The following is a 24,669-nucleotide window of genomic DNA, read 5'->3' on the forward strand; positions in this document are numbered from 1 at the left end:
TCAGTTCCGATTACATTATCATTTATTACTATGATAACTTATCAACCTCACTTTTCAGAAACTGATATTTCGACCTTTCTTTCAATGGGTATAAGCAAAGGTATAAGTAAATAAAAACAGCATTTGGAAACGAGTGTTATTCATTTCCATAACTATTAGTGGGTTCGTAGACCAACACACAGATGGCGCTAGTATTTTTAATATGATTTCCAACTGACCCTAACCTTCAAAAAACACGTGTACTAATTTTACAGATGTCGGACTATTGGATGGGGTATAGAGTATTTTGAGTGAAGCAATGGTTCAAGTATTTGTTTACGAACCAGACATTGATGTCAATGACTCTGACATTATACCTCCAACTGTCAACTACGAACTGCCCTATAAAGTACTGTTCCCAAGTAGAGAGGACTGGATCCTCCGGGAGAAGGTTCTGGTTCTGGTGCAGGTGTTTTCAGTCGCAGTCTCATGACAGAGATATTAATCTGCCTAGGAACCTATGCGACTCTATTTCAAACGGAAATTCATGCTATTGGAGGTTGGAAGAATCCAACCTCATACCCAAGTCAATAAAAATAGTATCGGACAGTCAAGCGGCGTTGGAAGCTCTTAGTTTCTACCGAGTAACGTCTACATTGGTAGCAAACTGCCAAAAACGACTCTCCTCGATGGGAATACTTAACAGATTGTACCTGGTCTGGATTCCTGGCCATACTGGCCTGGAAGGCAATGAGACTGCTGACTCCAATGCAAAGGAGGGTGCTGCAAGCAGCTTCACCAGACCAGAATCTGTCATTGGCATCGCTTCAGGCTTTGTCAAACAAACATTGAACACCTAGATGGCAAGAAGATTTGAATACTTCTGGCAGAATTTTCCAGGATTGGCTCACTCCAAGGCGTTTATTCACTCTTCGAAGCTTGATACCAAATAGTTCTTAGACTACAGTAGGGATGAACTACGTTGTCTAACAGGCCTTCATCTCATCTGAATCATCATATGCAGTGACACGTACTCTCGGAAGACAGTGTGTGTCTCCTCTGTTTGGAAAATGATGAAACAGTAGAGCATATACTTTGAGCCTGCCACAACCACTCACCATACAAACTAATCGGCTTCGTTAAGAAGCTGGGTTTATTTGGTTGGGTGTGAATAGGTGTGAGCCACAATAAACCTTTGCGGGTTTAGGATTTTTAGACCAGAAATTAAATTTTCAAAAAAATAACGTTTTTGCCTCTAATCAATTCTTATATCGTAATATTATAGCGATATTGGTTGTATATTTTACTTAAGGTAAAATTCTCAAAGTATCTTCAACAGTATTCTCGTAGGTAGTTACTTTTATTTGAATTGTTATGAGTTTTTCATTTGTATTTATTGAATGAAAAATAAAACACCAGTTGATGGTATCACTGTCAGTGTACAAAGAGAGAATTAGAGAATTCCAGAAAAAAAAAGAAAATATCGAAGTGAGGTATATCAGGGAAAATGCAAAAATCTCAAAGCATTGGTTTGTATCAACAAATTTTTCAAAAAAATTAAAAGAAAATTATTGCGAACTGTAGAAAAAGAGTGTTTTATACACAAATTTTTAATGATATCAAGAACAAAAGTTGAAAACCACTGTTTTTTTTTTATACAAGCTGATCTCAAAACCCAAGTTTATATAGAACTATCATAATAAGTTTTCATAGCCTCATAAAAAATATTCGCCTCAGATATCAGAATAAAAGCAAATGATAAATCATATTTACCTCCCAATCCTACTTGAATGTTTTGATAGGTTTTCATGTTATATTCGCAGGCAATTCAAAACGGTATGAATCCAAATCCAATATTTTAAATTGAATTCACTTATCCGAAATCATAATCAATTTAGTAATAATCAAACAGTCATCAAAATCATATTATTCAGTAATTATTTGTGAATTACTTCAGTCAATATCTGGAAATGTCCTCACAAATTATTAAACTTCTTTCAAATTAGAACAAAGAATGAAGATCTGTGATAGGTATGAAGTTGACTTTTCTTTCTTTTCAATATTAAAATAGAAATGCTTAAGAAAACGAAATATAGGTATTGAAATAATATCGACTGAATAACTCTTCAAAAAATCTTCCACAGACGGTTTTTTCATGGCAGAAGCCATGAATTATTTTTCCACAATTTATCATTATCAAATATAAAAAGTAACTAGTGGAAATTAGACAATTGTTTTTATTCATTTCATTAAAGTGATCATGAATTATCACAAAATAAAAACAAGTCATCAATAACACATAATCCATCTCTCCCTATACCACAAGGAACCAGAGAGCGATGGTAGTAGGATGTCAGTAATTAATGTGAGTATCTCAAAGTAATAAAATGAGTAATAATAGTAATGAAATAATAATGAGTAATAAAAAAATGTCTTATTATTGCTCTGAGGTGAGTATCAACAGAAATGGGTAGCTAGCAGTCGCTAACAACCATCAGTCGGGCGGATCATGTTAATCGGGATGTACACCAAAATTAAATTAAATTAAAAAACCGACTGGTTTGTCAGCGACTGCTACCCAGTCCTTGTCTAAGGATTTAGACCTTAGACAATGACCCAGTTCTGCTGGTTATCACATTAAATAAACACTGACATTGTACTGTCGTCGCTCTCTGGTGGTCAGGTAAGTACTAAAAATTTCAGGTGACACAAAAATGTCACTTCTGAGCTTCTATGGGCCTTGTATTCTTTGACGGCGACGAGAAGCCTATATGTTCGGAGTACAAAGATAGAAGAAAATGCAAGAAAAAAATCTGTCAGTTCATGAATTTCTCTGAATTCAAGTGATACATTTGAGAAGTTTTGCTCCAGAAAAAAGTAACACTTTATAGTTATAAGCACCACTCATTTTGAGTATTGGCGCCACACAACAATCAATGGAACTCAGAGTTCAGAGTGGGTCACAACAGTTGAAACTTGGCTCCCAAGTTCGGGAATTTGATATTCCCGACTTGAAATTAGAAAACTCCAGGTTTGAACTCAAAATAATGTTTATTATGAATGAGTTCAGATCAAGTTGGGAAATTAGGTTAGGTAAAAAGAATCGTCTGAATGTTGTACTCGATAGATTTGGTTTGGTTGACAACTGACATTAACAAAATTTGGAGAACAGATGAAATTTTTCATCTCCACCCCAACTTCTGGAATTTCTAAACAATGGAGATATTTGACCTCGCTATGACCTTCAAAATAGAGAGGAAATTCAGGAAATAGACTGTTTTGTTGTGATCTATCTGTCCAAATCATTTCCCAAATTTAAAAAAATCACTGAATTGATAAGTTTAAAAAATGTTATAATGCTTGCGCCCAGCATCTTCAAAAGGTTGAAGTCCCTCTACCATTGGATGTGGTAAATGGTAATTATTGAATCGACCCGCTGAATATAAAATTAAACTGCTTTTCATTTGCTGTGTAATCACATAGTTGACAGTTCTAATTTTGTCTGTATAAATCCATTCGTTATGAAATTTTAAACATATTATAATATAATAAAATCATAATTATAAAAAAATGAAGCTATTTTGAATGGGTCAATTATATATTTTGAATGCACAATATAGAATTTATTATCAATACGCCTTTCACTATAACAGTAGCATCAGTTCGATCTGATGAAGCTACTGTTGTGAATAAATTTCATATTGTGAAAATATGTAATTATTATCATGAATAGCTATATATTTAATTCAATTTTTTAAATGTCAAATAACACTCTACGTATAAAATAACTGCGTTCAGCGCAGCGCTCTCCGCTTTTTTGTTCTGGATGCAACCAAAAATTAAAATGATTCATTATCTTCACGTTCAGGTATGTATGATTGCAAGATATTTACTGGCAATTGGGTATGAAGCATGTACTCATTTATAATTTAAATTAGGTGAATGAGTACAAGCTTCATGTCCGAAAAAATATAATATTCAATCATGTGCAATTTCTACAGAACAAATAGGTAATATGAATATACTTTCAATAGCCAAAATCTTCTAAATGTAATTTTCTCAAAAAATAGACAATTTAATTGTCACCAAGGTACATTTTGATTATTGTCAATTTCTTTGTAGGTACTTTAAACTTTCCCATCAAATACCTATTCTTGAAATTTTTTCTGTTATCGATTGTCAAATGTGGGTAATTTTGCCAAGCGTCAATAAGAACCTATCCAATCTGTCAACGGATCACAAATAGGTTTTTGGTGAGTTTTAGAACTCCCTAATAATTGTCAAATTTTATTCACTGCTTAGTTTTTTTCAAACTGAACTTATTCATTTTATGTTCGTTCTTTTTTTTTCAAGAAATATTGTTCCGAATTTGTATTTTCATCCCATTTTTTATATCATGGGAGTTAGGACTAACAAAAAGTTTCATTCAATACTGTAGTATTGGTATTGATGGACGTGTCTGTAGTATGATGGGTGGGTGTAACAAACACACATTACACTGTGAGTAAAACTGTATTGATAAACTGTTAATAACTAATAAAGGAATGATCTAGTCCTAATCGGATCAACATACAGATCAACTGATTGTGGTGCGCAGAAAATGTCACTCGGCTGTTCGCCGCAGTGTCGCCAAACTCACTCAGTGAAGCCAGCCAATGCAGCATCCAACGGTTTTTTGCTAGAAAAATCAAATCAAATTTGACAACTGACAAGCAACTTTAAACCGCATAAATGGCGATTGGTGTTAAGTGCGAGTCAAAAAGATAAAAAAGTTTCATCGATTTATTGTAAAGTTCATTTTAATAGAGAGCATTATAGTTAATTACACTGTGATCAAAAATGTTTAAATCAAAATTAGAAGTAGACAGACACGTAGATAATTGTTTGAAGAAAATAAACAACGAGACTGAGGTAAGCATTTTTTTGAGAACCCATGCAGACTTATTGCTATAAATTTTTTTTTGAATTATCATTTTTCAAACTCTGTAATGTCAATTTTTATAAAATATAAGTTTAAGGCCATGAATGATTTACTCCCACTTGTGGGTTATGACTAATTTGATGAAAAGCAGTGCTCTCAACAGATAACCCAAGGTAGTTTTGATAACACTTACTGAGCGTTTCTGCTGTTACTTTTGTAATAAATGCGTTATTTTTTGTTCGTTTTTCTAAAGACACTATTGACTTGGAACATCGAAACGATTTAACAGAGCTTCTGACTTGGAAGTTCTTATCTATCTTTCTGTCTCAATAAGAGCCATAAGTCAGGTTATTCGGGGTAGATAGATAGATACATGTTTCCTACAAGTATTAATATAGTCATGAAATAGGATGATAGTCCGTTTAAAGGACAAATAACATTAAAATTCGAAACTTTACTTTCTCGAATGATTTACGATGCTCATCATCAACTGGCTTCCATAAACTTCTATCTCACAAGTAATGGTCACATTTCATTACCAATATTGTTTCAAAAATTACATTGTGAACAATATTTGTATATCTGTAAAGAATAAAAGAAAAGCATAGTGTCGTCTCAGTTGTAACATGATCAAATAAAAAGGGTTTTTAATTTGAATTCAAAAAGTACAAAAATCGTTCAATTTTACCGAAATACCAATGAATGTGATACAATAGCCTGTGAACTCTCAATATTTATCATAAACCAGCATTTTTGTCTGGAAAACTTGAGAATGATATATTTCAAAGCTATGCCCTATACAAACATAGACTTCAAAAGATATAAACAGATCGTCAGTATACAGCACCAGAATGATAAGGGAGACAGTCGAAATTGAGAAGATCGGCATTTTATATTTTTCATTTCTCGAGGAAACAATTGCTGATAATAATTCTGTTGTTGATTACATTACTGATAATGACAGAATATGCTCTTACCGAATTTTGTTTCTATGTAGGTATCTTATCCTAAACCTTTCTTTTGAGTTCACACTTTTTTTTCTAGAGAAATTTAAGATGTTTCTCCTTTGCAAAACTTTACTTCAACGTTGGAGACTATGAACAGGCAAGAAGATATGTGTCTTCTTATTTGAGTGTGAAACCACGATCTGCAGAAGGCTATCACTTGTTAGGAAAATGTTTGGAAAAACTGGAGAAGAAAGAGGCTGCCTTAGAGGCCTACCGGAATAGTTTACAGATAGACTCTAAACAAAATAATTTGGTCATCAAAGGTAAGTATTTTCTTTTCCAAAATTATAAGTGAATTATGCCAATGAAAAACAATTGAAAAGTTTCATTTCGCCTTAATTTAAATAGAAACTATCAATTAATACAAACTTTTTCCTTCTCATCTCAAAGTGAATAATAATTTTGAAACTTAATATGTGTTCTTTTACAAAATCATTCAGACCATTATTGAGATGGTAAAGAATCAAGTAGAATAACCACGTGCATTCTACTTTATTCTAAATCATTTCACAAGAAAAATATCCTGTGAATTTTTTCTTACCATTAATTGTGTATAGTTTGATCTTACGTCATTTCCTCTTTTCAGTTTGTGAGTTGCTTTCATCCGACGACGTCGATATGGACCAGTCAGTTGCAAGATATTTTTGCGATTTAGCCCAAACATTCGACCCCAACAATCCAGCAGTGTACAGTTTGAAGGAGCGACTCATAACTAAGGACAGTGACAACCCCGTAGAAGTTTCGCAGCTTCTGTTGAAAGAACTAGAAAGTAGACCTACAGATATCAACTTGCGAGTCCGCCTACTGAAACATTTCCTACAAAACAACATGATAAAAGAAGCCTACAAACATGCTTCTGCCATCGAAGAGAAAAACCTCTCAATTTTCCACTATAACTTGAGTTGGTATGAAACCTTTGCCGAAGTACTGCTCAGGTTCCAAAGAGATTTGGCATTCAGCTCTCAGTTAACTTGGGAGTTTTGGTTTCTTTATGTGTCAGTATTGGATCGACTGGCTGCCTTAAGTTTGGATGACTATTCAGACAACGTGAAAACTTGTTCAGAGTACATAGCGACTGTGTTCAACTTTGATCAAATGCTCTGGAATGCTTCTAAGAACATAAGCAGTTGCTCTGATCGTCAATTGGTATCGACATTTCTCGATCACTACCACGCTCAATTGTACTTCCACATTGCAACTCTCGTTTTCAAACAGGCAAAGAAAGACCTGATCCACTTCAAAGAAGCATCTAATATAACCCTTCCTGTACTTTTTGCTGCTTATCACGTTCAACCGCCTGATTTACAGAGTATGTGGCTAACACATTCCTCGGAAAAAACAAGAAAGTTAGTCCAGCACTGGCATAAGGCAGCATCCTTTCGCTGTTCCCAAACTGGTCATATTCTGCTAGCCTCCTCCAGAGACAGAAAATCCATAGTCATTGATAAAGCCAACCAGTATTCCACCGGTATGTGGCGTGAACAGCTGTTCAAAAAAGTTTTCGTCAAAAGGGATCAGCAACTCAAGATGCCTTCGAGTTTTTTCGCTTCGAACACTCAGCCTCTGGATGTCCTCATCAAACTACCAGACTCTTCGGACTTGCTCAAGCACGATGAAGTGGCACAACTGATGTATCCCGACTCCTTACATCACTACATTTGGACATCTTTAAATAGTAAGCTTTCAGGCGTTGAGCTGAAATCTTTTGAAGGCTTACAACTCTCTGTTAAAAATTTATCAAACTGTGCTGCTGAAGCTTTGAGCTTGTTGGATGTCCAGGCTTTTATCTATTGCGCCACGCTCTGTGTCAGGTCCAAGCTGAACGAAAATAAGCAGTTGATTTTCTATAACCAAGACAGACCATCCGTTTTACCTGCCTCGATCACTGAAAGTTTGGGCACCCTTGATCAGTCCAAGTTCCTAAAGGCAGCCTACAAGATGTACAAAAACGAGCCAGGCTCTAATATGAGCGATTTGAGGCTGCTCCTCATCCGAGGTATCGAAGTTATAAGGTGTGTCGGCCATCATGGTTTGGATGTAAAGCTTTTGGTAATGCTGGCCCAGGTTTTCGAGGAGCGTTTGAAAAATCTCACCAAACAATCTGAAATCGAGTTCAATAGCGCGAGAGCGGATCTGTACTGGAAGACAGCCTTGCCTATGTTGGAAAAAATAAAGAACAATCAGGCCATTACCTATTCCAGCAGTAGGCTCTTCGAGTATAGATCCAAAGAGATGTCCATTGCCGAGGCGAGTGCTTTTATCGAGAAAGGAAAACTTTTCACTGCCACGCAGTTGATGAAGAAGAAGGTGAGTGTGTCATTAGACTAGGTATTCCTCAGAGGTTACTTTTGGGCCTTCATTGATGTTTATTCATAGGTATATTGCATGAGAAAGTGTGAGGGTGTTACAAAATCAATTGATCAAGATTAATTTCATAAATATCAAATGTATTCATATAAAATAAAATTCAAATAACCAAGAAGTAAAACAGCTTGTAGTGGGATATTCAAATATTTATATACATATTGTGCAAAAAAAAATACATTGTGGCCAGTAAAATATGAATTATAAGGATTTTTTCAGATATATAGATAGATAGGTAGATGTTTATTGAAATAGGATATCCTAATATACAAATAAGATAGAAAGTATAAAGTAAAAAAGGTATATGATATATATAGAAATGACTTGAAATGACAACGAAACATTTCTACAAAAATAGCAACATTATACATTCAACAAAATCAAAATAATATGTAGATAGATAAATTATATAATTATTACAGTATGAATATTTATTTTGGTAATGATAAAATAGTGGAATCTTATGATTGAAAATGATTAATGGAAAATGAAGTATAATTATACTCATACAGTTGGAGTTTCTATGACTATTACAGTAGGTAAGATAGAAAGGTATGTGGTACATATTGTAATGATTTAAAATATATGACAAACATTAGATGAATACATTATAAAGTTGATCAGTAAGATAAGCATGATAACTTCTCAAGACATAAAATTAAAGCAAAAGGTAACAAACACATAATACATATCATAGTACATTGAAAACAAATTTCTTCAGTTCGCTTTTGAACATGTTCAGAGATGGGCTATTTTTAATTACATTTGGTAATTTGTTGAACCAATCAAAACCCTTGAAAAACAAAGAATCCTTGTGTTTTTGTTTTTTATTCTGTTTGTATATAAATTATTATTATTTGGAGTCGAGTGGTGGTGAATATTATGATGAAAGGCAATGTACTGTTCAGAATAAGATGGTCCTAAATTGTTCAATATTTTGTATATGAAAATCATTGTGAAATATAATAGTCTTTGGGAAATGGATCGCCACTTTGAATCATTAAGCATAATAGTAATAGGAGTATCTCTACAGCACTTCAAAATGACCCTCATACCACAATTCTGAAGTTTTTGGAGTTGAGACAATTTATTCTGATTGAATAGGTATAAGATAGAGGAACAGTAGTCAAAGTGTGGCTGAACAATTGACTGGTAAACTGTGATACATGACTCTGTTGAAAGATTATTGGCAGCTCTAGAAAAAAAGTAAAATTTCTTTGAAGTTTTTTTATGAATATACTCAAAATATTCATCAAACGATAGTGTTATCCATCTGGAATCCTAAATATTCAGTTGAATTCATTCAATATTTTACTTTCGCATAAATTTCTGCTTTGTTCAAGATAAAAAATCAATCAATCAAACTGTACTTTATTGTCCAAGAATAATTATTCTCATCGACAAAGTGAGTAGATAACAATGAAGTGGATATCCACTGTGTCCAATACATACATACATAAACAAACACAAATACATAAATAAACACAACCATGACAAATAGAATGATAACATTCACTCACAAATATTCGAAACTAATTACAAAACAATATCTAGACATGAAGTTGAAACCTATATCTTTATGCAAATATAAATGATTAAAAATGGTCATTGTAATATTCCTGCAGGTCATAATACGCTTTTGGAATGAGAAATAATTTTATCTCCTTATATTTTTTTTTAATTTCCGATTGCTTTAAAATGTTCAGGCAAATGATTGTACATTTTTTTGCTTTCGTATATTATTGAATTTTTAATTTGAGTCGACCTAGGTATTGGCAGGGAGATATGGCAGTTATTTCTGGTGTGCCTGGGATTTAATGGGTTATCATTCGATAAATGTCTGTTGTGAATCAAGCATACAGTCTCCATAATGAAAAGGCATGTAAGCGTAAGAATTTGATGCTTGATGAATAGTGGTCTACAGTGATCCCTTGCTTTGGCCTTGTACAAATGAACAAGAACATTTGACAAACACGTCACATGGTTCGTAGTATCTGTCAAATTTCGATTTTTTTTAAACATGTCCAATATTGGGTTATTTTCCTAAATATCCAAAAGAAAAAAAAGTCGTCAGTAAAAGTTCTATTTGCAATTTTCAGTACACGTGCGAAGTAACATCTGACACTAATGACAGCCAACTCATAAAAAATATGTATCTGATATGGTAAATTCCATATGTAATGTTACTAAACATTTGAGATCCACATTTTTTGTGAGTTTTGTGTTCTGAATGTGAGAATATTTAGTTATTGAATTTTGTTTTACTGAAAATGTTTTGATTTTTTATTGAAAAACAGTATATTTCCTTCATGTATAATATACCAATGTCAATAGCAAGTTCACTATATTAAATTCAATCAATCAAAATGTACTTTACTGTCAAAGACTAAATATGACTGAATTTTTTGTTAAAGATGTTATAGATATAAGAAGAAACGTATTATCATTTTGATGTGTATTTATACTCTTTGGATAGTTGTAGTTATTTTGGACTTATGTATTAGGCAGCCTGTTTCCAAGATGAATATGTAGTACAGAGTTAATATTCCATATTTTATAAAAAGAGGTTTACAGCGATTCATGGACTTACTTTTCCAAATGTACCAAACTGCTGTTTTCTGAGATACAAATAATAAATTCATCAGCTGATTTTTCCTCCAGAACCCTCTAAAAGCAATATCGTATTGTAGGTGAAATTCAATAAGTTCCCTAGTTATCGTGTAGCTATCTGTGTAGCAGCCTGATGTCAAGTTTTTTATTCAAGTTTCTTATGTGTTCCTCAAACTTCAGCTCATCATCTATCACATTGTTAACATTATGGGTGCCTAGATAAAGACCATATATAGGTTTCGTCGAAATTGAAGCAGAACAAATTTGATTTGCAGCATTGTTTAACCTTTTTTGATACCCTGGAGATGTTTTTTTTTAGAATTTCAATATTATTTTCTTGCAACATTAACATAGTATCATTCCCCAACATGGTAAATGATCTTTGAATGTCTAATTTACTGACATCATTCAGTGAAGAAAAGGATTGACCCAAGTCCGGAAACCTAGGAGGCACCGCATTCAACATTCAAAATTTTGAAAGAAATCTCTGAGATTTCGTGCATTCAGATCAAATTCAGCTTTTGAAAATCGTTATCTCTTCATAAAATAAATTAGCACGTGTTAATTGCCTTGGTCTTTCAATTCCTTTTTTTTTATATTCACCATATGCATTCACTGAAATGAGTTGTAATTAAAAGTTGATGTTTTTATTAAAGGAGTACGAAAAAGCTCTGCAAATTTTCGAAAACCTCAAAGATCCCTACGCCAGCTTCTACCAGTCGCAAATTTATAAACACATGGCGGACCAAAAGACCAATCAAAATAAGGAGAATGTCACATCGGAGATGAGGAGTCAAAACATCATTCTGCTGTCGAGAGCCAGGGATTGCCTGTATCTCACGTTGGACAGGCTCAGAGAACCGTCAGTGGACAAAAACCATCCTTTGAACGTCCAGCTCGGCACTGAAATCGAAAAGATTGAGAGGCTACTTTCACGTATCGATCCGGACTGCGCGAACCGTAACGAATGTGACGGCATGTCAGAAGAAAACAACTCGTCAGATAACAGCATCGGAGAGCAGTACCTGTCCACGTACACGAATCACAACAGCTTCCAGAACGGTCACACGTACACGTCCAAGCTGGAATCGCATCATCATTCGACCCCAATGCGTTTGGGAATCTCCCGCCAGGAGGCGCGCCCGAGTCCCGAAAGATTGGATGCCCAAATTAGACAGATGGTCGCCTCGAGAGACGCGGCCCTGAACGGCATCCTAGAACAGAACAAGATAATAGCGGAATCGCACAAAGGGATGCTGGATGAATTGCGAAGCTTCAAGGAGGCCGTCAATAACCTCACTTCTATGGTAGACGATTTGAAGACGATGAAGAGAGGGTTCGAAGAATTGAAGGACATCAAGAAATCTGTCGACGAGCTCAAACATTCCGTTGATGATTTGCAAAATGTAGTAGATGTTGTGCAGGTAAGGGTTGCCATAATTAATAAAGTTATTAACATTTTACAGTAAATTAACTACAGTGTCGAATTTGTTTGCTGCGGTCTTAATGTTTTCATGGCTGAAGTCTTGTTTTACTTAGCTTTGCATTTTGATATTAGATGTAGGAAATGAAGCTGATGAAAAAAAACTGAACAATAGTCATATTGCAACCTAAATTGGAGTTGAATACATATTGTTGAAATTTTGGTGTTTTTTTTTTTTTGAAAGGAAAATAACTGCCGGAATATATTTTTTCCATGTTCGAAGAAAAATACAAAAAAATGGTAATAATATTTGTCATTTGTTGGAATTAAAGCTAATAAAACAAAATAACTGAATAATATAAACTTATATTGTAACCTGAATTGACGACAATCAAATTTTGTATAAGTGATAGTGTAGGTGTGGGAAAATAAATCAGCCATATATGTTAAAGTGATAGTAATTTGATTTTCATTCTTTTCGTGGATAAGACATACTGTTTCCAAAATTAAAAGACCTATCAGGAAATAAAGGACGACATGAATCCCTATAACTAGCTTTGCATAAATATTCTACATGTAGTTTTCACCTATGCGGTAAAGGTTGGTTTATTTTCATTTGTTGACATAGTTACTCGATTTTTTTCAAGGAAATGAAAAAGGAAATCACCGAATTGAAGAAAGATAACACCAAGAACAATCAGCTCAACGATGAGGATTTGTTTGCTCTCGATCCTGAATACGGTGTCGATTTCAACTTAGGCTCCAATGTTGGTGCATTTGGGTCAACTGTACCAAACGTCTACCCCAACTACCCAGGCGCAAGATTACCTAATCCTAATCCATTGGCAGCATATGCACCTACCGCTCTTTATCCTTCGCTATACCCCGGATTAGCTTACGCATATGGAGGTCTAGGTTTACCACAGCCTGGAACATTGCCGTTTGTGTCAGATCAGCAGCAGATGTCACAGATTCCTGGTATGGCCACACCGGTGCCGTTGGTTATCCTCAGATTTTGGGTCAGTCTCCTTTGAATCCCACATTGACAAGTAGTACCGGATTAGGATTAAATATGGTAACAGGTCAACCACTTTCCCAAGGACACCAACAACATGCAGCTAGCCAACTAATCAAGGACATTTCCAGAGCTACTTCCAGCATCCCTACTCCCAGTATAAGTCAGAATAGCTTCACTACTATATCATCTTCGTCATCTATGACTGCAACAAGTAGAGCCCCTCCGGTAAATGTGGTCATAACTTCGTCAGATCCTCTCCCTTTAATCAAAACGCCTACCTCTCAGCCAGTTTTGTCTGTAACCATTCCTCCTCAACATATCAAAGGCAATACTGCCAAACCTCCACCTCAGATCTCACAGGCTTCCAGTATATCTTTACCCTCAATGCTGTCTAGTGCCCCATCTGTGCCGACCTCGTTCAGCTCTTCTCTGTTTTCTGGCCTCCCTCAAAACAAAACTCCTGCGAAGAATGTCGGCCTAGGATTTCAAATTGGGAAATCTCCACAAGAAACTTTCAGTTCACCTAAAGTTGAGGACACTTCGAATTACAGCAATGTTTCCTCTACTTCCTTAGACGAACACGATCCTTGTCCAGACTTCAAACCCATTATACCCTTACCAGACGAGGTCCCTGTCAATACAGGAGAAGAAAATGAGACGGAACTGTTTTGCCAGCGCGCCAAGTTGTTCAGGCACTTTGTCAACAAGGATACCAAAGAATGGAAGGAGAGAGGTGTCGGCAATTTGAAAATCCTCCATAATAAAGAAAGTGGAAAGATCAGAATTCTCATGAGGCGGGACCAGATCCACAAAATCTGCGCGAATCACTTTATAACAAAGGAAATGACATTGACGCCAATGGCTAATAACGAGAGGGCTTACGTTTGGGCGGCCCAAGACTTTGCTGACGAGGAGGTTGTAACCGAGACATTCTGTGTCAGATTCAAAACTGCAGAGGAAGGGAAAAAGTTTCTCGAGGCTTTCGAGTCCGCTAAAAAACTTCTGGATAAGGCTCCAGGTACAGGAAAAGAAATTGCAGGAAAAGCTGATCAGAAAGCAGATGACAAAACCAAAGAGAGTTTGAAAACGTCAGATAAACAGAAAGATAATTTGATAGCAACTGAGAAGCCAAGGGAAGATACACCAAAAGCCCAAGTCGTGAAATCCGCCACAAGCCAATCAGGGGCTATTCTTGGTGGATTCGTATTTACTAGCACACCAACGTTCAAGACAACTGAAACTACAACACCAAAAACAGCAGAGGTCCCGGAAAAGAGTAAGACCAGTCCATTTGCTGCATTTACTTTTGGAAAAAGCAACACTCAGACAAGTACTTTGTTCCAAAGTCCTTTGAAAACTAGTGGAGCCCCAGTTTTTTCACCGCTTGTCATCTCCCAGGAGAAACAAGTATCGGAAAATGTCACAGAAGACGATTCTCATGCTGAAGATTTTGTTCCGACGGCAGAATTCAAACCTGTAGTCGCACTACCAGACTTGGTTGAAGTGAAAACTGGCGAAGAAAACTCTGAGATACTATTCGAATCCAGGGCAAAACTTTTCCGATACGATACTAGTGGAGAGACTAAGGAATGGAAGGAGAGGGGACTTGGAGTTATAAAGGTGCTCAAAGATGACGATTCTATCCGTTTGCTAATGCGACGAGATCAAGTTCACAAAGTTTGCTGTAATCACAAAATACTGAAAAATATGGTATTCAAGGTTAACCCCAGTAACTCCAAGGCCATCGTTTGGCATGCTAAAGATTTTTCTGAAGGTGTTTTGACGCCTGAGACTTTTACAGTTAGATTCAAAACTGAAGAGCTAGCAAACCAGTTCCTGCAAACAGTACAGACTGCTCAGACATCTCTGGATGAGAACAACAAGGTTAGTGGCAAGCACCACAAACCAGAAACGAGGCCGAGGACCACCAGCTTCGGCGATAAATTCAAACCAGCCAAAGGTAGTTGGGAATGTAAAAATTGTTACATCGTAAATGAAGGAAAGGATAGTCATTGTGTAGCATGTGAAACTCCTAAAAGTGGAACTGCAGCGAAGAAGGTAGAAGAATCAGGTCCAGTGTTTTCTTTCGGAGTTGGAGCTAAGACTCAGGAATCTAAACCGACTGCCGGGTTCCTATTCGGGCAGAAACCAGCAACGAATAGCTGGGGAAATGATTTCAAGCCAGCGGAGGGTAGTTGGGAGTGCAAGACTTGCTATATCAGAAATCCGGCCGACAAAACAAAATGCGCCTCCTGTGATTCTTCCAAAGACGGAAGTACAGACGCATCTGACAAGTCGACCATGAAAGGGGTTAACTTGGATACCCAGGGTCTCAAATTCAATTTTGGTCTGCCGGCGACTAAACCCGAAGAGATAAAGCCAGCTGTTGGTGGTTTCGGAGATGCTTTCAAACCGAAAGCAGGTTCATGGGAATGCAAACAATGTATGGTGAGAAATAATCCTGATGTGAAGTACTGCTCAGCATGTGATGGTCCCAAGGATGATACTGTTCCTAAGAAGGATTCTAAAAAGGGTGAGTCAATGATGTGTGAGGTATTTATTTACTAATTTGAAATAGACGCTGACAGTATGATTTTTTACCTCGTTAACACAGCATATTGTATGGAACTAGATGGAGTTCATTTTGAACACTTCATCCGTTGATTGTGTTGCCATTGATATTACTTTTGTTGATTTCCTCATTAAAATGAGCGGCAGCGAATTTCGGTTTTTTTTTTTTTTAATGAAACATTCAACATTTAATTTCTCGATAACGAATTAACAGATTTGGAAAAAAATTGCAGAATTAATAGAGGGACAAAAGACCTTTCAAATGATGTATCACTCGACCCCCAATGCTATTGAAAAAATATAGGGAGTAGTTACTGACCGCAGGAGGGTGAAGTTTCGGGTATGATTTCCATATCAGAATTAGTCCCCCAGAAATAAAAATTTACGTGTTCTTTAAAAAATTTGATTACGCGTCTGTTTCTGACTTACAGGGGGGTCAATTTTTCATTGGAACAGCCTGTATTGTATGCATACACCAAAGATATTTAATTCAATGTATTGGTGATCATTGAATTTTATGCAACTTCAATTGAATATAAAACGTAAAGTTACTATGTTGTAGATTTTGATGACCGTTCTAGTTTAATCAATTTTCATAAGCAAAAATACCAATCTCCTTTTTATTTTCTATCGTAGGTATTGATTTAAGCACCCCTGGTCAGAAGTTTGTTTTTGGAATGCCCAGCGTTTCCACGCCTCAAGTTACTTTTGGATCAAGTCTCCCTCAGACTGAGAAATCCTCAGCTCCTCAAACAACTATGACTACCACCACCACTACTACAGCTCAAGTAACATTCGGCTCAAGCACCATATTCGGTTCGAACTCTACCAGCATATTCAAACCGCCTACAAGTAACACATTCACCTTCAAGCCAGCCACTGCTCCTCAACTAGAGACAAAATCGTCGGAAGATAAATCAAAGTTCGTCTTCGGTTCTCCGCAAAAGCACGATTTTGAGTTCAAACCACGATCCCCCAGAAGAGTCAGTGCTGGTCAAGGAGACGAAGAATCAGACAGTAGCTATGTCGATGAAGAAGAAGACAATATCTATTTCAAACCTGTCATCCCTCTACCCGATAAAGTGGAGGTGAAAACTGGAGAGGAAGAAGAGGAGGTCTTGTACTGTCACAGAGCCAAGCTGTTTAGATTTGTTTCAGGTGAATGGAAGGAGAGGGGCCTGGGTGATATCAAGATACTGAAGAGGAAAGATAGTGGAAAGTTGAGGTGAGATTTTTTTGGAACATATAACACATGATGATGCTGATGCTCATTTAGTGTATTTCTATCCTTTATTAAGAAATAGAGGACAGAGATACACTGAATATGTACTAGTTTTACCAATGGGAAAGCTATATAGTAACTATTAACAAACATGGTCGAACATACAAATCTGAGAATGCGGCAGTGAAAGTGGGAATACCCCAAGGAAGCATTGCGGGTCCCTTGTTATTTATTATCTACATAAACGATTTATGTTATCATTCAAATACACATAATTCAATTACAGTCTTTGCTGATGACACTAATTTATTAATAGGCCGTGAAACATACCTTGAGGTAGTAAAAACAGGTATGGAAATGTTTAATGATACAAAAAAATGGTTCACTAGGAATAGGTTAATTTTGGATTAATCTTATACTTTTTAGAACTAATCAATTACAGATAGAACGACCTCAAAATTTGAATATTGAAAACATTACTATAAAATATTCAGAATACACCAATTTCTAGGACTTCATATTGATGAATTCTTGAAATGGAACAAACAGATTGATTATACAGCTAACAAATTGAGCAAAATTTCGTATGGACTAAGGGTAGTTCACAAATATGTCAACAAAGAATCAGTAAAAATTTTATATTTTTCCAATTTTGAGTCTGTAGCTAGATGTGGAATCATATTTTGGGGAAGCAATAGTAATGTAAATAAAATATTTGTAATTCAGAAAAGAGCAATCAGAATGATGAGTAATTTGAAGTATAATCAATCGTGTAGAAATGTCTTCAAGAATAACGGGATAATGACGATATATGCTCTTTATATTTATGAATGCTTAATGTTTGTATTAAAAAATAGGCATCTGTTCTTTAACAATATTAATCAACATTCCTATGGAACAAGAAGAAATGATTTCGTGCTCCCTATAAATAGGTTAACCTATGGAGCTGTACAATAAATTGTCTAATCAAATCAAATATTTGAGAAGCATAAAGAAATGTTAATGTAAATATAGTGTTACTGACTATTTAGACCAAACCGAATTATAGAAATGTATGTTGCCTGTGTACAAGCTGTAATAGTCGGCATATTTTTGAAATAAAGATTATTATTATTATATAAGAATGTTTTCTTCATGACGATAAAGTATATTTGTCTCTCTCTCTCTCACAGAGTCGTCATGCGCCGAGAGCAAGTACTGAAAATATGCCTCAACCACATACTGACCAAAGACATAGTATACTTGCGAAAAGACGAAAAATCGTGTTGTTCCACGCCGCCGATTTCTCAGAAGGAGAGATAGTCCACGAGCAATTCTGTGTCAGATTCAAGAATCCAGAGATCGCTCAAGAATTCAAAAAGGCTGTCAGCGATGCCCTGGAAGGGGCAGCTGGCGGCGACCAAGGTAAAGATGTGATTGATAACGTTGATTTTGTCCTAACCATGAATAAAACGGGTGATATTTGTTCAAATTTGCGGTTATTTATGTACTTAGGTATGTCTGTGGTAGCTCTGAGCGTGTGTTTTGCGTGTGTGAAGAAACGCTGCTAATGAATTCTTTCAGTTGTATAATGAAATAAATGTTTGGGAACCACATGGCCTAACTTTGTGAGAGCAAACAGTGCAAATTTATTCTTTGATCATTGTATAATTTGGTTTTTTAACACTACAAATATTATGTTCTGTATATCTTACGTTGAGGAATTCAATATAAATTAATATATAGAATGTAATTTGACAAAAAAAAAACAAAATTTTTTAAATTATGAATTTACATACATTTTGATGGATTGAGCTCAGTGAAAATGTAAACTCAAAAAACTTGATTTTCAAATTGAAATTTTAGGATTCATGTGGAATGGTAATATTTTTTTGTTTGGTAACATAACTTTTTTTCTTGTTGAAGTACGTTTCAGTATTCTACTTGCCCATTGTCATTGAGGTTTTTCTTAGTTTATGTTTTTTTTTTCCATTTGATTAGTTTCCTTCTAATCAATATGTTTATTTTGTTGCATTCTGTGTTGAATATTATTTATTCTTAGGGAAGTCCTCTGTTCTTTTTTGTAAATATATTTTTGAAATCTTTTTTTTTGTTTTGTTCTGTTCATCCTCCCAGTATAAATAAATTTGTTAAAGGAATTGTTCCTTTTGATTTTATTTATCTAAATGTAACTCCAATATATCTATATTTCCGTCCTCATTTTCTAGACTTTCCTCTAAACCTTTTGAAATTTGCATTGCTGTTTCATAGTCTTTCAACATGCTAAACCACTCGAAGAATTTATTATGACATCTATTGAAAATAAATTCCAACTTTATTCACTAACAAACACTTCTGAATTCACGTTACTAAAACTCAAGTTGAATATGTTTGACAGACATATTATCTGTTGAAGTTGCAAACTTGGTTAGCGAAAAGTGCATCAAACATAATGTGTGTGAGTGTCGTGTGTGTGACGTATGTGGCGTGTGTGTGATGTGGTTTGTGTGTGTGTGGGGAGAGGGCATGTATGTGTGGTGTTAGTGTGGCGTGGTATGTGTGGTGTTAGTGTGGCGTGGTATGTTTGGGGTGCGTGTGTGTGTTTGTGTGGGGGGTGCGTGTGTGTGTGGGGGGGGGGGGGGTGCGCGTGTGTGTGTGGGGGGGTGCGTGTGTGTGTGGGGGGGGGGGGCGTGTGTGGGGGGGGTGCGTGTGTGGGGGGGGGGTGCGTGTGTGTGTGACTTGTGTGAGGAGCGTTTGTAAGTGAGGTGTATTTGTGTATGTGTGGTACACACGTGTGTGTATGAACATTAATATTTCAAATATCATGGATAACTTTTAAATATATTTTGTAAACAATTTCCATAAATTTAAACAAATATTTTTGAGAAAGAAAGAAATGAATACATTTATCCAAGTTGATCAATGTCGCGTTTCTTATTGAGACTATTATCTTCACTATTGGCCTAATCCATTTTTCAAAAAAGTCTTTCAGTGGAATTATGACGTTTCCGTCACAAAATGACAAATTTTAGTGAAACTCTGTACGTAAAATATATTCAGAAGTCACGTATAAAATTCGAAATATTCATGTCTATTGCTGGGAGAAAAACCTTTCTGTAATGCAAAGAGTAGGACATATTCATATATATTTATTTCACAACTCAATTTATATGTTACTTCATACCATTTTAGGTTTTTTGATTTTGTTGAGTGTTGGAAGATTGGCAGAGTAAAACAAGTATTTCCAATTGTCTCAATTCTTCTCACCAATCTCACCCATAACAATTCATACTTCCCAATAGATATATTCTTTTCACTGTATCAGCGGGATTAAAGATTCCGTCATCACTTTAGTTAGAGACTGAATTTAATTGTGAGTTAAAAAGATTAAAAATTTGTAAAGTCAGATAAGTTGCTTCTGCTTGAATTTCAAATCATTTTTCATGACTTTTTTGTTAAAATAAAAGAGAAACATAAATTCGCCTTTTCAATTTCATTATATACTTTTGTAAGATACTGATATTTTTTTCTTGTACTCACTATTCAGAATGTTGTCCATCTTATTTATTTATTTAACGGGTAGTCCCAATTACCATTTGTTATAAAAAAATAATTTGTAAAATCTTAACCAAATTAAAGATATTAAATTCAATAAATACATAATACAGTATAAAAAAAGCAATACAATAATATAGTGATAAAAATCACAGTACAATTTTGTCATGGAGAAAAATGAAAAAAAAAGTTTGAAAAGTCTTAAACTGAACTAAAGATAATAAATACATATCACAATAATAATAATATGATATATAGAATAAAAAGAAATCAATATAATGATGAAATAGTATAGATTATTCAAAGGAAATGTTTCAGGAAATAATGTGACTCAGTTCATATTTCCATTTCTGAGCATTCGAGTGACAGGAGAGAAAAAAACCATAATTTGTGGAGTGGAACGGTATTTTAAATGTTTCAGTACTGGCTCTGGTCTGTCTGTTGACATTCAAATTAATTAAAGATAAAATATCCTCACAGTTGATGTTGCCAGTTGAAATTTTGCTTAAAAAACATACATCTGAAATAATTCTTCTATTCTTTAAAGATAATAGACTCATCCAATCTCTAATGTTGCTGTATGTATATTCTCCCCTTCTTAGACCTAAATTGTATGCACATATTCTCAGGAAAGTGTTTTGTACAGCTTCAATTTGGTTTATGTGTATTTCATAATATGGGCACCAAATTATTGAAGTGTACTCCAATATTGATCTAACTAATGAACAATATAAATAACTTGAGAGTGTTCAAACTGAATTCCTTACATGATCTATTGATGAAGCACAACATCTTGAGTGATTTAGTTATAATATACTCATTATGAGATTTGAAGTTCAATCCACGATCGAACATAATTCCTAAGTCCTTTATCACTGATTTCCTATTAATTGGTATATTATTGATACTGTGGTCATGTAGAACAGGGTGAATAATTCTAGAAAATGAATCATACTTTCAAAAGTGTCACATTTTCCACTGTTGAACTATTTTTAAATTGCTTCTGTATTTTTCTTCCACATCACAAGTTGATTTTTCCGCATCATTTTCTTAATGATTCATAAATTTTTACTAAAGATGAGGTATTTTTTGATATCTCGTTCTATTTTGTCTGAAAAACATTATTCATTCATTATTCACACTCACTTGAAATTCAGTTTTTTCCTTTGTTTTTTCTTTCAATTATTCTATTAATTTATTACTATTATGATATGTATATAATTCCTATATTCGACACTTTTACCCCAAAATTGTATACTGTGTCCTGCAAGTACTAAAATAACTCCTTATTATAGAACTTGCAAATTTTGTCTTAATTTTTAGCTCAACTAGAGATCTTGTATCTACTCCTTCTTTTATTACAGTTCAAAAACCTACCGTAGTCGAGCAAGACAGTGACGATGATTTAGAAGTTGTATTCGAAACTCAAGTAACACCTGAAGAAGAAAAAGAAGCATTGAAACTGGGACTACCGCCAAAATTCTTTTCCTATAAGCAACTCCCTGACTGCACTTGCGAACAGTGCAAAAAAGATGATGAATATTTGAGTGAATTATTCACAGATAAGAAGAAGACTTTTTCTTTTGCCACTGCTGGCGTCATCAAGTCTAGCCCGATAAATTTTGGAACACCTAAAATGAATATGACTCCTTCATCTGGTGAATCCATATTCAGCACTCCACAGGGAGGATTATTCAACTTCACTCCTCAGGCTGCACCAAAAGACAAAGAAGCTTCGAAAGCTGTTGCTGAAACAACACCGGAAAATATTGGTAAACCTGATACTCTTAGGGAGCTCTTATTGAAACCATCGGCTCTGGCTAGCTCTATCTCGACTCCTAAAGGCTCATCTGCTACTACAACACCAACGAAACCTGAAGAAAGCACTACCTTCAAGACGTTCTCCTTCTCTCTTGGACAGTCCAATACTACAGCAGCTTCGCCGAGTATTTTCGGGCAGTCCGTCACAACTACCTCGAGCACAGGCCTTTTTAGTTCTACTGCTACTAGCGGCTTATTTGGCAGTACCACTAGTACGAATATGTTCAGCACTCCCACGCCTAGCGTTTTCGGATCTAAGAGTGGCGGCAGTTTGTTTGGGAGCGGCACCAGTACAAGTTCTGTTTTCGGTAGTGGAAGTGCCACACCGGTTTTTGGAAGCGTGGATAATAGCAGTACCAGCATTTTCGGAGGTGTGGCAACAGCTACAACTTCGGCATCTATATTCGGCGGTTCTGGAAGTATTTTTGGTGGCACAACACCTTCCACCACCACTACAGCTTCTATTTTTGGAGGTGGTACCTCGAATGTTTTTAGTTTGGCAAAGACACCGGTCTTTGGGACGACTTCAACCGCTACTAATTTGTTTGGAGGAAGTGCTACTAATACTGGATTCAGCTTGTTTGGCACTAAGCAAGAGTCTTCATCAGAAACAACACCTAACGCAACTACTGTCAAAAGCACTACTGGTTTGAAAGAAGACGACGAAGTGATACTCAAGTGTAGCTCTGACATTTCGTTTGCTTCTTTAGCAGCAAACACTTCTGCAGATTCGAAGCCTGCTTTCAGCAAAACTGGTAAGTCTTTTACACCTCAAAGAGGTAATTATATATAGCAGAATTCAAACATAGTTTGATTTTGTATTATAATTTAAAAAAATATTCCACCATTATTCTATACTGTATTCAACTTTATATTTGATCATTCCCATATTGATTTCAATTTAAGAGCCACCGGTAAACAGCTGTTTCAGCCTATTGGGCATCGTCAGTACCGGGCAGGTCCTCGATTGAAGACAAAATGAGAAAAACCAAGAAAGTATTTGATGAAAATAGCTGCATAAACGCAAGCGAAATGGTAAACAGCTGTTTACCGGTGGCTCTTAAATTGAAATCAGTATGGGAATGATCAAAAAGTACTTATCTACTTAATTTTTGATTTTCATGGAATTATTTTCCAGCAGCTTGACTGCATATATATGTATATATAAATATATATATATAGATATAGATTATTATCGAGTGTGTATGATATACATCAAAAGGGGGAAATTCGTGGACAGAACACTCAAGAAATATGGAGGCAAACCACGGACACGTGTTTCTGGCTATTGGCCTCATCAGCGCGGTGCAGCCAATTGCCTAGATGTACAACAACTGGTTACCTGTTGGTGACACCGTGCATATGTGATGTTTTTTCATTTTTGGTAAAAAATGAAAAAACCAAACCAAGAAAAAACTGATCCAAAGGTAAGATGAACACAAAAAGGCAAAATAAACCCAATAGTATATAAATCAAACCTCGCAACACACGCCATACAAAACAAACATAACTTTCCCCCACCAGAGAACATAAAACTCATAAAACAAGTCAATAAGGGAAACCGCATGGATATTTGGGAAAACTTAAACATCCATAAATTTATCAGTCAAAAATCACTTATCGAGGAACAAGTACAAATCAAAACACAACAGGACCTAACATTCAGTATATTAAACAAATCAATATACACTCCTAGAAGCAATGAACCTGGAGAAGATTTAACACAAAGAATAGTACCTGATGTAATCCAATTACAGGCAAATTTACCTAAAGCAACAGAAGTACCTGTATTGGGGCGTTCGGACCGTATAAAAAGACACACAACAGGATAACACGTTCAGATAGAAGAGTGCCTAGAAGATGACAGCACGATCAGCTTTCGAAAGCGCCCGCAGATAATCAAATAGAAGTCATAGAGCTTCAAATCCTTTTTGTAACTTACAGTGACAGTAAAATACTAAAAATGAAGGAAGAATATATATATATATATATATATATATATATATATATATATATATATATATATATATATATATACTCTTTATTTGTAAATAATGCTCTTCATAGTACAGTCAGTCACTAATAAAATACAAAACAATAAAAAATGTATATATAAAATGAGAAAAAACAAGAAACTAGAAAACAAGAAGAATTATTGATGACAATTTCTTGAAATATATTCACTACATTTTCTTTTGA

General features: G+C 35.3%; 1 protein-coding gene across 1 annotated transcript in view; it reads left to right on the top strand.

Moving 5' to 3' along the window:
* Positions 1-4,680: 4,680 nt before the first annotated feature.
* Positions 4,681-24,669, top strand: part of LOC111518084 (E3 SUMO-protein ligase RanBP2) — a 32,682-nt gene continuing 12,693 nt past the window's right edge. The window contains 10 exon segments of the mRNA XM_074176329.1: positions 4,681-4,890; positions 5,945-6,170; positions 6,494-8,214; positions 11,538-12,305; positions 12,952-13,296; positions 13,329-15,855; positions 16,530-17,118; positions 18,288-18,376; positions 18,379-18,519; positions 22,014-23,225. Of these exon segments, the coding sequence (XP_074032430.1) occupies positions 4,819-4,890; positions 5,945-6,170; positions 6,494-8,214; positions 11,538-12,305; positions 12,952-13,296; positions 13,329-15,855; positions 16,530-17,118; positions 18,288-18,376; positions 18,379-18,519; positions 22,014-23,225 (7,690 nt within the window). The 5' untranslated portion in view covers positions 4,681-4,818.

Source organism: Leptinotarsa decemlineata, unplaced genomic scaffold, assembly GCF_025532065.1.
Source record: "Leptinotarsa decemlineata unplaced genomic scaffold, Ldec_3_MD MMD2_tig00001719_RagTag_RagTag, whole genome shotgun sequence".
Lineage (NCBI taxonomy): Eukaryota > Metazoa > Arthropoda > Insecta > Coleoptera > Chrysomelidae > Leptinotarsa > Leptinotarsa decemlineata.